General features: G+C 37.8%; 1 protein-coding gene across 3 annotated transcripts in view; it reads left to right on the top strand.

Annotated features, from left to right (window-relative positions):
- LOC145496881 (alpha-1,3-mannosyl-glycoprotein 4-beta-N-acetylglucosaminyltransferase A-like) overlaps window positions 1-13,253 on the top strand; it is a 37,599-nt gene extending 24,346 nt beyond the window's left edge. For all 3 annotated transcript variants that reach the window (XM_081476652.1, XM_081476653.1, XM_081476654.1), the window contains 12 exons: window positions 566-901; window positions 1,175-1,308; window positions 3,160-3,206; window positions 3,513-3,626; window positions 5,564-5,639; window positions 5,887-6,001; window positions 6,398-6,528; window positions 7,168-7,275; window positions 8,378-8,571; window positions 9,395-9,501; window positions 10,043-10,242; window positions 10,872-13,253. In XM_081476652.1, the coding sequence (XP_081332778.1) occupies window positions 566-901; window positions 1,175-1,308; window positions 3,160-3,206; window positions 3,513-3,626; window positions 5,564-5,639; window positions 5,887-6,001; window positions 6,398-6,528; window positions 7,168-7,275; window positions 8,378-8,571; window positions 9,395-9,501; window positions 10,043-10,242; window positions 10,872-10,904 (1,595 nt within the window). In that variant the 3' untranslated portion in view covers window positions 10,905-13,253. The remainder of the gene's footprint in view (window positions 1-565; window positions 902-1,174; window positions 1,309-3,159; window positions 3,207-3,512; window positions 3,627-5,563; window positions 5,640-5,886; window positions 6,002-6,397; window positions 6,529-7,167; window positions 7,276-8,377; window positions 8,572-9,394; window positions 9,502-10,042; window positions 10,243-10,871) is intronic.
- The last annotated feature ends 2,198 nt before the right edge of the window (window positions 13,254-15,451 follow it).

Raw genomic sequence — 15,451 nt, 5'->3', positions numbered from 1 at the left:
GAAATACTCCAGCTAGAATTCAGACAGTAATATTGGAAGTATCTTTTCAAGAGCTGACATTCTGAATTGTTTCTTAAGATTATAATTTTGAGATTATAATTTTTGAGATCTTGGATCGTTTCGTGGTAACTTTTATGAGTTTGCACTTCCTCTGCATGAATTTAGCAACAACAATTCTGGTTTTTAGAAGAATAGTCAGAAATATGTAAATAACAAAGTAATAATTTTCTCAAGTTTTCTATTAGTTATGAGGTCTAAAACTAGCTCTAGTGGTTTATGATGCAGATCAGATGGCTTTTTAGTTATTACCTTTTAGACTTAGGACAGCACTCTTAATGTTGTTTGCTATTAATTATTAATTTCCATTAAGTTCTACTACATGTACATGTTAAGTTTCCCTCAACATATTACAGTAAGTTAGAAACCCTTCCTTTGCCTGCTTTCACTTCTTGGATTTAAAGCTGTCTAGCAATTTTTGTTCCACACAAAATGATATTGCAAGTGCTTTTGATTAAACATTAATTTTATTTGCTTGATGTGGGTGTATTATTGTCTTTCATTTTAGGTGTACAGCAGTCTATAGAAACTAACCAGGTGGATGTGGAACTAATCAAGAAGATACAATCTTTACGGGACAGATTACGAGATGCAGAATTTCAAAATTCTGCCAGATCTCAAGAACTTATTTCACTGAAGGCACAGCTGACTGAAGTGGAAGCTGCAAACAATAAAAGAACTAAGGACAAATCAGTTCCTAATAACTTTCAAAATTCCTCTAGTATATTTTTTGACAGTCAAAGTGTACTACGTTTACCAAGTATATACAACCTTATGCCTCATCTAATGGATTCCCCAAGCAGTTTAAAGCCTGCGCTGCATATTTCAAGGGATCGTCAAGGAGGTGACCTTCATATTGCTCATTTGTTGTTATCATGATAATGGAGTTACATGTAAGATATATAATATTATTAAGTGTTTAATACATGTATATCTTCCACTTGCACAATACGCCAGCCTGTTCACCTGCCTGCCCACCTGCTTGCTTCCCAGCCTGATTGACTGACTGTGTGACTGACGGACAGACTGATCCATTCACCAACAGACCCACTGAACAATCAACCAACTGGCCAAATGATTGATTGTTGCATTAATTCTTTTATATGCTGTTTTTCAGTGTCTTTAGTTTTTGGCATTCCCACAATAAAACGTGAGAAGACAGCATACCTTCTGGATACACTAGCTTCTTTGCTAGATGGAATGTCACAAGATGATAAGGATGACTGTGTCATAGTCATCTTTGTTGGTGAGGTAAATAGCTTAACAAGCACAATAAGATGTATGTAGGTAAACTACAGTGGTATACACCTTTAAAATTACTGGTCCTATGGAAACAGGAAGAAACATCAAGAGGCAAGGGCAAACAAAACTCAGCGTTTCCCATGGGACCAGTAATTAAGTGTTTTGTTATACAGTAATTATAGCTGGAGTTTAGTGTAAAGTAATAACTAAAGGTAAGGAGAATTACCCCCAGGTCATCATGTCCATTCATGATGGCTCACTCTGTCCTGCTAGAATATAACTCAACTGAAGGTTGTTCAGTCCAGATGGCTGGATATGGCCTTGTTTTTTTTGTTTGTGTGATCTTGAATCTGGACACATTTCCCAACTGGTGCCTGTTTCACGAACCTCATATTGCAGTAGAAGTTTTGGTAGAGCGCTACACCTCTACGCTTTAATCACCAATCACTTTGTACTTCTTCTATTGCGGGTACAAGTAAAATGGTGACATGTTGCCACGGTTACCAACAGGGTTTGGTCCGTTGTGAAAAGTCTTATTAAGCCCTTAAAAATAATACCTGAATTCCTTCATTAACAATCATTTCTACATAATGAACTCTACGGCTGTAGAGCTCACTAGTTACCAATGCAACCAAAAATCAAGTGTTGGTGATCAGATATTAAGAACTGGTCGCAGGTGGGTGACTCGCCTTTTCCTCCGTCAACCTTTTAACCTCAAAGGAAAATCAGCCTTAGTTGTGGATGAAAGACACAATTTATGCAAATAGCAAATAGTCTAAGAATTGAAGACTTTTTCAAATACTGTAGTCTTTCGACTAAGATTTTCATTCAGCCAGTCATCATTTGTCATGAGACGCCTGGAACAAAATTTTTGTCCCCATTTTTTCACAATGCCTTGAATGTGGGGTAACCAAGCTTCGTGTTTACAAGATGGTGGACGCAGTACCAGTAAAAGAACAGGCTAAACAAGTGCTCAGAACAAGATTTTATTTAAATTACTTTACTCGTTATAGTGGCATTGATAGTTTGAAATTTATTCCAAACTTTTCGTTTCTAAAGATGGTTCAGTATGGTTCAGATATTGAATAATTGTACATGCATAACCTAAAAAGTTTGTTGTCCTTTACCGAGTGACCGCCTACCAAAATCCAGCCAGCAATCACCCCTCTCTCAGCGGGTGAATTTTGCCGGCAGCCAGCGCATTTTGCCAGCACCCTGCACTTATCAACAACCCTGGGATTGCCATTGGGATTCAGCAGCTTCTTTAGTAAGACTGGTATCATGGATGCACTAGGCAACACATGCAGGCAGCCTGGTATGATTCCCAACAATGTGGCAGAACAGGGGACTAATTCCAATATGTCTGTCAACCGCATGGAGCCTTGGCTTAGTGCCAAAAATTGCATGCATAGATATAAAACTAGATGAGGAAAATGAGGAAACAGGGAACAGGCGACTGAAGCTACTTTGGCACCGATTAATATTAATTTTCATAACGTTTATATGTGTTCTTCCTTTAAAATTTTACTGTTACATAATTGTAAGCTTCTTTGTACGTAAACATAGAATTATATCAAAGATTGTGTACATCAGAATTAATTAAAAGAAGAAAAAAATCAGTGAAAAACAAAAAAGGAACCAAAAATTACGATCTGGCGAACAAAATTTTGTTAATTTTGACCCCTGTTTAGGGGACCTATTTTCATAGAGGGTAAAAGCGACATTAAAACTTACAGTGAAGTATCTCAGAAATACACTCTAACCTACTTGCTTTTAATTATTATTATTATTTTTTTTGCTTCAATCAGCTCTGTTGGTGCTTGATTTGAAGTTCAATGCTATTTCTATTTGTGTTTTCAGACTGATATTGAATTTAGTAGAGCAGTGGCTAATGACATCAAACAAAGGTAGATTTCACTTTTAAAATATGTTTTCTCATTACTGAAAACTTACAATGACTGTACTGTGGGGTGGTGAAGGTAAAAGTCTGCATATGAGCCAAGTAGCCCATCAGGTTGGCCCTTATCTCCAGTTTCTGTAACACGAAACAACTAGGAGGTACTCCATCCTGGTTGGAATACCCATCCCCCAAAAAAGAATTGTACTGTAGTGCCACCTAACTGTGGTAATGGCAATTGATTCGGAGTAGTAAAATAAACATGAGTGTCCAGAGTGTCATGTGTAATGATATGTGGCTGCTACTTGCTTTTCAGATTTCTTGAGGATGTTCATTCAGGATTAGTAGAAATAGTTTCACCTTCTGAAAGTTATTACCCAGACCTTGACAGCGTGCCACTGACATTTGGTGATTCTAGAGAAAGAGTCAAGTAAGCACCTAGTAATATTAGTATATCAAAGTGTTTATGTTCTTTGCAGAGTGAAAAGAAACATCTTGTTAAATGGTTCATTTGCCTAGATTAGACCAGTATGCCTTCTTATTCCTCGTCATTCCCTGTGGAACATAGGGCCCTGACTACTAGCTTCCATCTTTCTCGGTCTTTAGCTGCCCTCTTCACCTCCTCCCAGGTCATGCTGATGGTCTTCAATTCAGCTTGTAGTGTTCTTTTCCATGTCAAACATGGTGTTCCTCTCCTCCGTTTCCCCTGTGGGTTCCAGTCCAACGCTTGGCGGGTGACGCTTTCTCTCAGCATATGGTATGTCCAATCCATCTCCACTTTCTTCTCTGGATGGTGTCAGTGATGGGCTCCTGCCCGGTTCTTTGACATAATTCTTGGTTAGAGATGTGCTATGGCCATCTGATGCGTAGAATCTGATTGAGACAGATGTTGATGAAGACCTGCAGTTTGTGGTCTCATTTCCTGGTACGCCTCCAGGTTTCCTTTGGGCCATACATAAGAACTGATTTGACATTGCTGATGAACAGTCTCAGTTTCATGCAGCTGCTGAGGTTTTTACTCCTCCATACTGGTCTAAGAGTAGCAAAGGCTTGATGTGCTTTGTTGATCCTAGTCTTAATGTCCTCATCTGTGCCTCCTGTCTTGCTCACAGTGCTGCCCAAGTAAGTGAAGCGATCAGCTTTCTCAGTGCCCTTCCATCAGCAGTGAGGGGGGCTTCCTGACTTGCATTTATTTGCATACTCTTGGTCTTTGTGATGTTGATCTCTAGACCTGCTGTCCTGGCAATATTCCAGTCTCTTGGTCTTAGCCTGCATATGTCCCACTGTGTGTGAGAGTAGACTAACATCATTAGCGAAGTCTGGGTCCTCTAGCTCCTGCATGAGGGTCCACTGAATGCCTCTTGGCTGTTCCATTGTTGTTTTCAGCACCCAGTTGATAACTAGAGTGAGAAGATAAGTGGGGACAAGATATATCTTTGTCTCACTCCTGTGCTAACAGTGAAGGGTGCAGACAAATCAGTGTTATGGATGACTCTACAGCTGTTATCTTCGTAGAAGCTCTGGATGATGTTTACAATCTTTTGGGGCATGCCATGCGTCAAGATTCTCCAAATCGTGGTTCTGTCCACCATGTAAAATGCCTTTTTGAAGTCAACAAAATTGACATACAGTGGTGACTGCCATTCTAGTGACTGTTCAATGATGATGTAGAGAGTAACTATCTGGTCTGTGCAAGATCTACCTTCCCTTAACCCTGCTTGTTCCTCTCTCGATTTGGGGTCCACAGCTTTTCTTATCCTCTCCAGAATCAACCTAGTGTAGATTTTGCTTGGCAGAGATAGAAGTTGAATTCTTCTCCAATCCAGCAGTCGCTAAGATCCCCTTTCTTGGAAATCTTTACAATATAGCCTGTCTTCCATTCCGTTGGCACTTCTTCCTTCTCCCACCCATCCTGCAGCAGGTTAATCATGATATTTGCAGTGACCCCAGTGTCTGCTTTCATGACTTCAGGTGGAATATTATCTGGACCTGGTGCCTCACCATCCTTGATTTTCTTGATCGCCTCTACTACCTCTGCCTTGGTGATGGGGCCAAGGTTAATGTCCAGGTCGTCTCCCTCCTCAATCTCCAGTGGCTTGACAAATGGTGTGCCATTGAGCAGGCTGCTGAAGTGCTCCTTTCATTCACTGAGCTGGTCTGATGTCTTACTGAGAATGGTGCAATTACTTCTGTGCACTGGTTTGTTGGTGTTTACTCTCCTACCTGACAGCTGACGGTGATGTTGTAGAGGGCTTTCATGTCGTTCTGATTATGTGATTGAGTGATGTAGGTACAACAGCTATGTGATACTGTCAAGTGATAGACATATTGAAAGTAATAACTACTTGTCTTATCATTTGAATTTAGGTGGAGAACAAAGCAGAATCTTGATTTCTGCTTTTTAATGATGTATTGCCAGAGGAAAGCAAGATTCTATGTTCAGGTGGAGTTTTCTCTTCAATTTTTTTGTGCTTTTTATTATTCAATATCTCAAAGAAACATTTATTTACATGAAATAGTTGTCTTCCCTGATGAGGTGTCTGTTATGGAAATACTAAAGGGTAATGTTATATTAACTGTTAATAAATTATAAAATATTATAATTATTATTGAAAAGTGCAGTAAAACGTAATGATTGTGTTGTTAACTTGGCTTACAGAGCATATTTTGTTCTGTTTGTTTATATTTAGCTTGAAGATGACATTGTAGCCACGCCTTCATTCGCCTCTACAATAAAAACATTTGCGCTCCAACAGGAATCAAATGATTGGCTTATACTGGAGTTTTCAGCTCTTGGATTTATAGGTATGTAAAAAAAATATCATTAGTAATTTAATGGATGAGCTTGTCGTTGCAAGTTGTTCTGCCCTTGACTGATCTGTTTTTGTGTTGCTAAGTTTCCTAACCATGCAGTGGATTTAGATAAAGTTTAGATTGACTAGTAGCTTTATACTAGAAAAAATTCAGTATTCGCTCTTGACTTCTAAGTGTGATAGAAATCTTGACCCCATAATCTCATTGTTAAATAAAACACCCATGAAAGTTTAGTTTTCTCTAACTTGACAGAAACACAATTGCAAACGTTTTCTTTTTCTTAAATCAATGATGCATAATACCTATATTAAATAAATTCAGATAGGAACTTCACATCAAAATGATCTTTGTGTTATTTAACTGTATGTTTGTTTGGGACTCTAACAGGGAAGCTCTTTCGCTGTAGTGATCTGAGTATGGTGGTTGAATTCTTCCTAATGTTTCATAAAGACAAGCCAGTCGACTGGCTTATGGATCACATCCTGTGGGTGAAAGTCTGCAACCCAGAAAAAGATGCAGTAAGTTATGATTAAGCAGCTGTGCTGAATGTGTGGTTCCCAAAAATATCCGTATCCCTCCAATGGAGAGAGGGTTTTTGGGTTTGTGCCGTCCACTCCGTTGGACATTCATGTTTGTCTTTCAAGGTTTGACAATGATGCTAGACGTCTTCAGGAGACTAGAGAAACTTCATGTTAGGCTAGTAAAAATTGCCTTGCAGTAGCCTCTAGGCTCTAGTGGCTTTTCACGGAGTGTACAGCTAAACTATTTCCTGCCGCCAAATTTTTTCATCTTTACCTAAAACAACTTTTCCTGGCATTACTTGTAAATTTCTGTAGCTTCACCTTTGATAAATAATTTAACTACAATCTTGAAAACGTGACAGACATCTCGAAAAGGGATTAGTTTCCTTCTTGCAGACTTAGGTACAGTACTTGTTCAAACTTACTAGCCTCATGCCCACTATGGGAAAAATGTAGTGTCAAGCCTTGCCTTTGGCTTTGAACTCCCCTCCCGTGGAATTCTCGTGGATCAGTTCCATTGAGTGGGCATGGATGAAGTCCTGGAACAACAGGCACATAATTTGTTGAGCTTTATTTTATTACTGACACTAAAACTTGTTGGAAGAAGTGTTTCACAATGATCCTTGTTATTTTCAGCAACATTGCGCAAGAGAGAAGTTGCACCTGCGTATTAGGTTCAAGCCATCGCTATTTCAACATGTAGGAAAAGAATCATCACTGAAAGGAAAGAAACAAAACTTGATTGTAAGTAGTATGATTGAAAATGTTTTTAAATCCTACTGTGTATGAAATCAGGCTTTTAGCCAGATAAACATCCTGGTGTCTTGTGGACACCCACTTCTTAAAGAAAATTGTTCATAATATTAAATATTTTTTTTCATTTGAGCAGACCCTATAAGACATTTTGGACACCCAGTAAATTTCAAATCCTGGCTTAGAGCCTGACTGTATAAAATAGACTACAGTGTAGTCTATTGCTGCATTTAATATATCTTAGAAGTAAAAGTTAAGGGCATGTGTTGTTGCCTTAAGAATCCTGCAAGGTTTCTCTCTCGAGGGTTGAACACTCTTGAATGTTCAGTGCTTTTAACTTTTCAATTACTTTGTGTGTAGTTAAGCTCTTTGACCTGGCTAATACACACCTATCTCTGAGAAGACTGCTAGTGTTTCCCTGTCTATTTCTATTAGTAATTTTAAGCTGCAGCTAACAATATAGGTGACCTCATGGTTACTGCACTCGTCCCCAGATCAAGCAGTCTGGGTTCGGGCCCTGGCCGGGGACACTGTGTTGTGTTCTTGGGCAAGACACTTAACTCTAACAGTGCCTCTCTCCACCCGGGAGTATAAATGGGTACCAGCAAATTGTTGGGGAAACCTAACAAATTGCAGGGCAGTGACCTGCGATGGACTAGCATCCCATCCAGGGGGAGTAGAAATACTCCTAGCCGCTTCATGCTACAGAAACCGGGATAAGCTCCGGCAGCTATGAGCCAGTCAGCTCCAAGGCTTCACTTTTTCCCTAGGTTTGGAGCTGCAAGACTTCAGGGTCTTGTAACATAAAAAGACCTAGATTGACTTCTTTTGTGTTATGCCTCGTTTGAGTTAATAAATAGAATTGCTTGGCACTTCAACTGTAAGAAAAGATGGTGAAATACTAAGAAGTTGAAATCTGTGTTTTGTTTTCTAGGATAAGTACTTTGATGATAGGAGAGTTAAAAATTTTCGTGTTGCATTTAAAGCTGTAAGAAAACAGAAATCAGAATTTTAACTCTGGTTTGTTGTCTAAGATCTTAATAAGTAAACAGTTTTAGCTTGGCACTTAACTCTCTGTGTTTTTCTTATCTAGGATAAAGACTTCAAGAAAGCACCATTATTCCAGGCTCACTTGAACCCTAAGGCTGATGCTGTTACAACAGTGGAATCTTACCAAGCATACATGATTGACCGTGCATATATGGGGCAGACATTCTTCTGGGCTTTTCCTCCTCATGCTGATGATGTTATGAGATTCAAATTCCATCAAGAAATTATGATAGAAAAGTAAGATATGTAAATTAGTATGGGTAATCAAATGGCGGTGAGTGTGTTTTGTCAGAGAAAACTACAAATTAGTATTAGAATTTTGACAAAATGCAATTGAAATTATTTTTGTCACGAGTATACCATTTGATTACCTTTCAATATCATGGGTGATAAATTATGCTTACAGTTTTTTTTACTTCTTTATGGTATAGAAAAATTTCAAGCTAGAAGTTGCCATGGCAATTTATAATTTGTAATTTCACCAGTGAAATTATAAATTAATGCTGAAATTTTGTGCCAAAATTAAGAAGTAATTTGTCACCAATATATTATAAATGGTTATGTTGGAATTGGCAATGACACATCCCCATGGTTTATGCTACAGGGTGGCTCTACAGATAAAATTAAAATATTAACTGATTGCATGTGTCTGGCAGTATGTTGGCTGACAGATGCGTTAAATGCACAAGATCTCACTAGTGTATAGTAGGTCTACTGTATATCAGGCACTCTGAGGGTGACATTTCTTGCTCAAGAACATACAAATAATGACCTTGCCTAGTGCTCAGACCTGAACTGGGCAATCCAGAGTGCAACTTACTCATCATTCAAGGCACCACACTGTGTGTATGAGGGGAGGGGCAGGGAGGAAAGGGGGGGGGGGTGCACAAAACAATAGTTGAGTTGACAGTTGAGCCATAACACCCAAAATAATATTGGTATGTGATATGTGTAAGGAAAGAACCTCAACTTTAATTGTTTTTTCAATGCCAAACATTTGCCCCATATACTATTCATCAAAATTTTCTTATTTTGCCTTTCACTATTTGTCATGTGGCAGGTTTCGTTTCAAGTCAGGAAATCTTGAACATCCTGGTGACGTTATTAGAAATGCTTCTGTGGAAGTTCTTCCAGTGTCAGCATTAGCTCAAGCACACAAGATGCCAGGTCTGATTTACAATTTCAATGCATGACTTAAGAGCAGTGATGAAATTTCCAACTTTTTGTTACTTTCAATTTATTTGCTGTGTTTTATTTATTCGACGTTAGCTGTGCCTTTCAATAACTTGAGAACTCTGAAGTTAGCAAATTCAAAACCTAATTATAGATCAACCCCATTAAATGGCCACCCTTGTCAAAATGGAAAGGGGGCTGGCTGCTTAATAGAGGTAAAAACAGTAGAAAAGCTCTCATTGGGACTTTGATTACTGGCTGCCTGATAGGGGTGGCCATGTAATAGGTGGCCGTTTAATAGGGGTTCAATTGTACATGTAACAATTGCATTTTTGGCTACTGTCGATCATAATTAGGATGAAAACCAATGAACCTTGAGGGGCAGAACATGAAACCCTTAATGATTGAGCAGAGGTAAAGGTAGAGGTGAAGTCTGCATACAAGCCAAGTAGCCCATGATTGAACAGAGCTTGCATGTTATTGAAAGTATGTAAATGACAGGCAAATTAAATTCAAAGAATTATTTTGTCCCTAGAACCTGGACGAGATGGATCACCTGAAGCGAAGAAAAATTTCATGAAGTACGAGTTCCCATTGTCAAGTTACACCCAAGTGGGCACATTCACAGCCACTGGCTTAGCAGAGGGCACAGTACCTCAAGGAATCGGAAAAGTGGTGGAAATGAGAATACGTGTATTAGGCCACAATAGTGAAAGCTGGATCATTTTAAGTGAGGTAACAACAAAACTGGGTACAACTCCTTTAAATGTACTAACTACCAACCAAATATAGATGTTTGGTTATCCCAGAAACATTATAGTAAATAATGACAGCAATTGAACTCCTTTGTTGGAAGAAATTAAAAGATGCCTTTTGATTTAAAAAGTGCACCCTAAGCAGACAAGTGCATGATTTTCTGGGTCAAACTCACATTGACAAACAATTGATAACTTGATTACAAGAAGTTACACTTCACACGGATCAGGTGGATGGACAATTTCTCCAGGGGGGGGGGGGAGAGGTGATTGTATAGAGTCCCTTGAGGTTCTTGGCACATGGATACTCAGGACTGTATGTACAAAGCAGCCTCTGGTAGTGGGGAGCAACTTAGTCCAATTCTGGTCCTCTCTTTGTCATCACTGTTATTGCTATCAGAATCATTTTGTGTGGTCCCAAGACAGATTTTTGCATTTAAATCTACTCAGACTACAATGTCATTCCAACTGCCCCTTTGTTGGCAAATAGTTATCAAGCTTTTTTGTATAAAAGTTAGAATGCGAAGGCGAACTTTCAGTGATAGAACCTCTTTACTACCAAAATTTAAGACATCTCATTTAAGTTAATCAATTGACTCTTCATTTCAGATACACATTGTCACAAGGGATAGTGGTAGCTGACAGAGCTAGAGATCAATAGGATGTAAATGTAATATTTTTTTAAAAAAGAAATTGGTATAGTTGCAAATTTTAAGCAATTCATGTAGGGTATTCAAATGTAATGTTTCCAATAATTTAACAACTTAATAAGTGCCCGAGGATTGCATTATTCAGCCTGTGAACAACTAAGCCTTACCTGGTATGTATGTGAATGAATTTTATTTGACATAATATAAGTGCAGTTTTTTCTTCGGCAATGAAAAAGTAACTAAATGTTTGTCTTTACTCTCTGAAAAAACTGTTTTGCTATAACAGTGCCAGGCACATGAAACACCAGTTGATTATCAATTTGAAGCTGGTAAAGGTAGTTCTGAGCCTTTTACTGGAGGTAGCACTTCATGCTAGTAATGCTTGAAACCTCAGCTTTTCAAGTGTTTCTATTAAATTCAAGTTCATAAACAACTAGGGGTTTTTAAAATCTATAGTTTCATGCAATCGAGATATTAAAATAACTGGGTACTATCACAGATTCAAGGCTTAATTGTTCACCAGGACCAGTTTTTCAAAATAGTACATCAGACATGTAATACATGGGAAGGGCCAGGTAGCAGTGCCTATTACGTTATTATTAAGAACAGGCTATGATTGGTCGTTAAAAAACCATGGGTTTTGCCAAATTTCACAGGTCTTGCAGTCTCATTCTTTTAGTACTTTGTGGGTCTTGCAATCTCTATATTTTCATAAGACTGTCATGGAGTATCAATTTTTGCAAGGCCAAGAAAGTTTCAAAGTCCTGATTTGTTGTTTGTTTTTATAAATTATGATGTCTAAATGTCTTAAATCCTGACGTCTCATGCTCCCAGTTAAACACTTTGAAGTCTTGGTCTCACAATTTAAAAGTCGAAGTATCTCATGCTCACAAAGAAAAATGCTAGTCTTGCTCCTCATAAAGTCTTGCATCAACCATTCACCACACCTTTAATAATAATTTATCAGTCTGCTTATTCAGATTTCTTATCCTGTAAATAAAAAAGTGAACCGAGACAAGATAACAAAGCGATTACTTTTGAAACAACAGAATAATATAATTATAACAAAATAATATAATTGGTAATAATATTGACTTGGTTTTGTAAAACTAATATTTTTTATTACTTAACATACAGTCAAACTTTCTTACAAGCCCTCGTCTGATCTTTTACCAGCTATAAGGTCCCTTTACAGAGTTCTCGTTCTTTGACAAGTCTTAAGTACTTGCTAAATATCACGTAAAATTTCATACAATCAATTTTTATTTTTTTTACATTTTGTTTGGTAGTGAATACAAAATTAAGATGTTAAGACTTGGTTTGAAACATTGTTTCGAGCAGATCTAAATGATTATATTATAAAGGTAAGAAGGAACACAATTTATTGAAGAAGATTGAGGTGGTTTAAAACAAGGAATTTGGTTATTTTAGGCTAGGTGGACCTTTCTTCCTTGTATACAATTCTTTGTACAGGATCAGAAGCATATCACCTCGAGAGGTGATACGCCTCTGACAAGATATAATGCTGACAAAAAGTTGCTTTACAGATAATTCACTTTGTTGGGGAAGCTTTATTTCCTTGGTAGTAGATAACTAAAAAACCATTAAATGCTACAATGACTGCTTTTTAAGATCGTGCAAACTTTGATCTTTGTTATTTAGACCCATTTTGTTTTTTTCCCTTCCTTTCAAGGTTGATCTAGCTAGCTAGCTAGTTCAATTACTCACCAAATCACATCACTCAGTTGTTTCACTGCCATGCATGGCCTGTGAGAAATCTGTTCCTTTCTTTAAAATATGTTATAGGAAGTGGTTTTTCACAAGTGAGGCAAATCAAATTTTGTCAAAACTCTCTAGCCTGTCTCCCACTTTTTCTTTCAGGGAGGGCAGCTGTGACACAGGCTAACACTTTCTTGGGGCACTGTCAAAGAATAGTGTAATGGTAAATTTCTTTAGTGATGTATTTCTTAGAATCAAACCCTGCTTTGTGTATGGTCACCATCTCGATGCAGACAGTGAGGCACTCTTAGACTTTTTGTCCCATTCTCATTAGCTTTCTCAGACATCATATTAATCAGGACACTTCAGAATCCAGAGTGATATTGCTCTCTAAACAAAGGAAGGATTCCAGGCAATGCACACGAATTCCCCAACATGTCCCTGTAGAGAAACCCCGAGGGAAGCTTATCATGTATAGTTCATAGAATTGTTAAATTGTTAATAGTTTTATGCAGAATGTTTCAGAAGAAAATATTATAAATATTGTTTGTTACCTGGAGGTCATGGATTTGAATTTTTTTTACCTCGTATGACTTCCCATTTTTGAGTTATTATTTTTTTTTACAAAAAAATACCTCTTAGTCGGCGCGTCGAGTATGTTACGGGTCAATGGGTGAGTGAGTGAGTGAGAGATGTATGTATGTCACACCAATCAGATTGGATCTACTATAAACAGCCAATCAGATTTCTTGTTGTAAAGGTAAATGGTATGTGAGAAGATCTGATCCCGATAAAGTTCAGAACGGCCGTATTCATTCTTCTATAAAAGAGGAGGAAGTATTCATATATTTGGTTTACTTGACATTTTCTGTGGGTTAGGCTGAGGATTTTAGTTAAATGAACGAGATGAACCTTGAGGTTTGAAACAGTTCGTGAGTTCGTAGTATGCAAATGCAACGAGATATTTTTATTTTTAGTCAGAGGTAACTTGATACTTTTGTTTTTCACAAGGAGTAAATTCAATTAGAGGTCACGAATCGTCGCTTCTAGTTCTTAGGACATGTTTTAGAGGGGACGAGACTTAAGATTTGAAACAGTTCTAACGTTTACAATAGTAAGTGCGGGTAACGATTGTTTTGTTCTTGTTGCATGCAAATGTAACAAGATATTTTTGTTTTTTAGTTACAAAGTGTAATGTGACACTCTTGATTTTCACAAGGGAGTAAATTCAATTAGAGCGGACGAATCGTCACCACTCTTTCCCACGAGATGTTTGCTATCTTTAGTAACAAATGGTAACTTAACACTTTTGTTTTTATATGGGAGTAAATTCAATTAGAGCTGACAAGTTATCGGCTATTGTTTCCAGGATATTAAACAAAAGCTTTCATTTCTGGATGGTTTTTACGTCTCTGCAGTAGCAGTTTAATAGTTTTATTTGATGACATTCATTTCAGTCCGATATTTTTAAAGGTAAAAAGTATGAAAACTGTTCAAATGTTCTTTGAAGACTGCGCGGCACCAAGTTAAAGTGCAATTTAATTAAATCAGACTTTCAACGTGTCAGAGGTTTTTTCTCTTTCTTTCTATTTTCGGTGAAGTTGTGTTGTGTGAAAAGGTAAAATTATGTCTTGTAAAAAATGCGAAAAAGTCCCTAAATTAACTTGAGTATTTTTGAGCAAAAATTGCTCTTGGGGGTTGGGTTATGTGATCGGTGAGTGAGGGAGTTATGCATGTGTGCTTGTCACACCGGGTTGTATCAAAGAACGAATCAAATTGCCTGTTAGAAAATAAGATGGTATCTACATTAATCTGGAGACATGTCAGATTACTGTAGTTTGTTCAGTCAAACATTTTATGGCTTACTATTTAGCTATCTTACCATGACCAATGTAACATCGCAACCAAAGAAAAAATGTCAAATTACCCAAATCATTACTGTACCACGAATGCTCCTATCTCCGACACTTCACACAAAAAAAATAACTCTTGCACGCCTTGCGTGCCTATGTTCCTTTTAGAGCCAATGCTCTGAAGAAAATTGAGTGGTTCCAGAAAATACCCACACCCACCCCTAGAAGGGTATTGGAAATTCCAAAGGAGGGGATGGGGTTCAAAAGCAAACAGTTTTAGTAAGAGTCAAACTGCAGTTCAAACCAAAAAGACGGGTTTCATTAAAGGCCGGGCATCGGGCAAATTGGCCAGCTTTGAGGACAATTTTGCCCAGCTAGTTTGACCATATAGAGGAACGTTTTTCTTATATTAGATGTTCAGCTCAGATAATTTTGCCCACCTGTGAAAACCAGTTGCCCTCTACAGAAAATGTTAACGACAACCCAGGTTGGAACGATATGGTTATTTTCTGAAACAGCACATTTCTGGGTTATTTCATCGCATTTGAAGACCTCATTTCCAACTACCAAGAAGAAAGTTGAGGATATGATGTGTAGCAGCTATTCTCTCATAGTAGTATAATTTTACTCACATTCTATAACAAGTGCCATTCTCTGATTGGCTACACTACTCACTACCTATTCTGTTATAGATATAGAGTAGTGCAGCAGTGTGCAGCTGTGAACAAAATGATGGCTGCTTAGTGTTTTCGAGGTGTCTGTGAAGAGGATTTGGATAATGTTTTGAATTGCTTTCTTCTTTCAACGCAGCTCACTTTTTTAAAGAAATAGAAAACACGTTCTCGGTGATTCTATCAAGTTATAAAAACACTCATAGAAGTTTGGGAGAACTTGAAAAAGCTGTGGAAACACTTGCCTATTGGCTCTGGTGTTCCCACAGCATTTCTTCTTCTCCCAAACTTCCACT

The sequence above is a fragment of the Orbicella franksi genome, chromosome 9 (assembly GCF_964199315.1).
Source record: "Orbicella franksi chromosome 9, jaOrbFran1.1, whole genome shotgun sequence".
In the NCBI taxonomy this organism is placed as follows: domain Eukaryota; kingdom Metazoa; phylum Cnidaria; class Anthozoa; order Scleractinia; family Merulinidae; genus Orbicella; species Orbicella franksi.
This window is presented reverse-complemented; position numbering and strand designations above follow the sequence as displayed.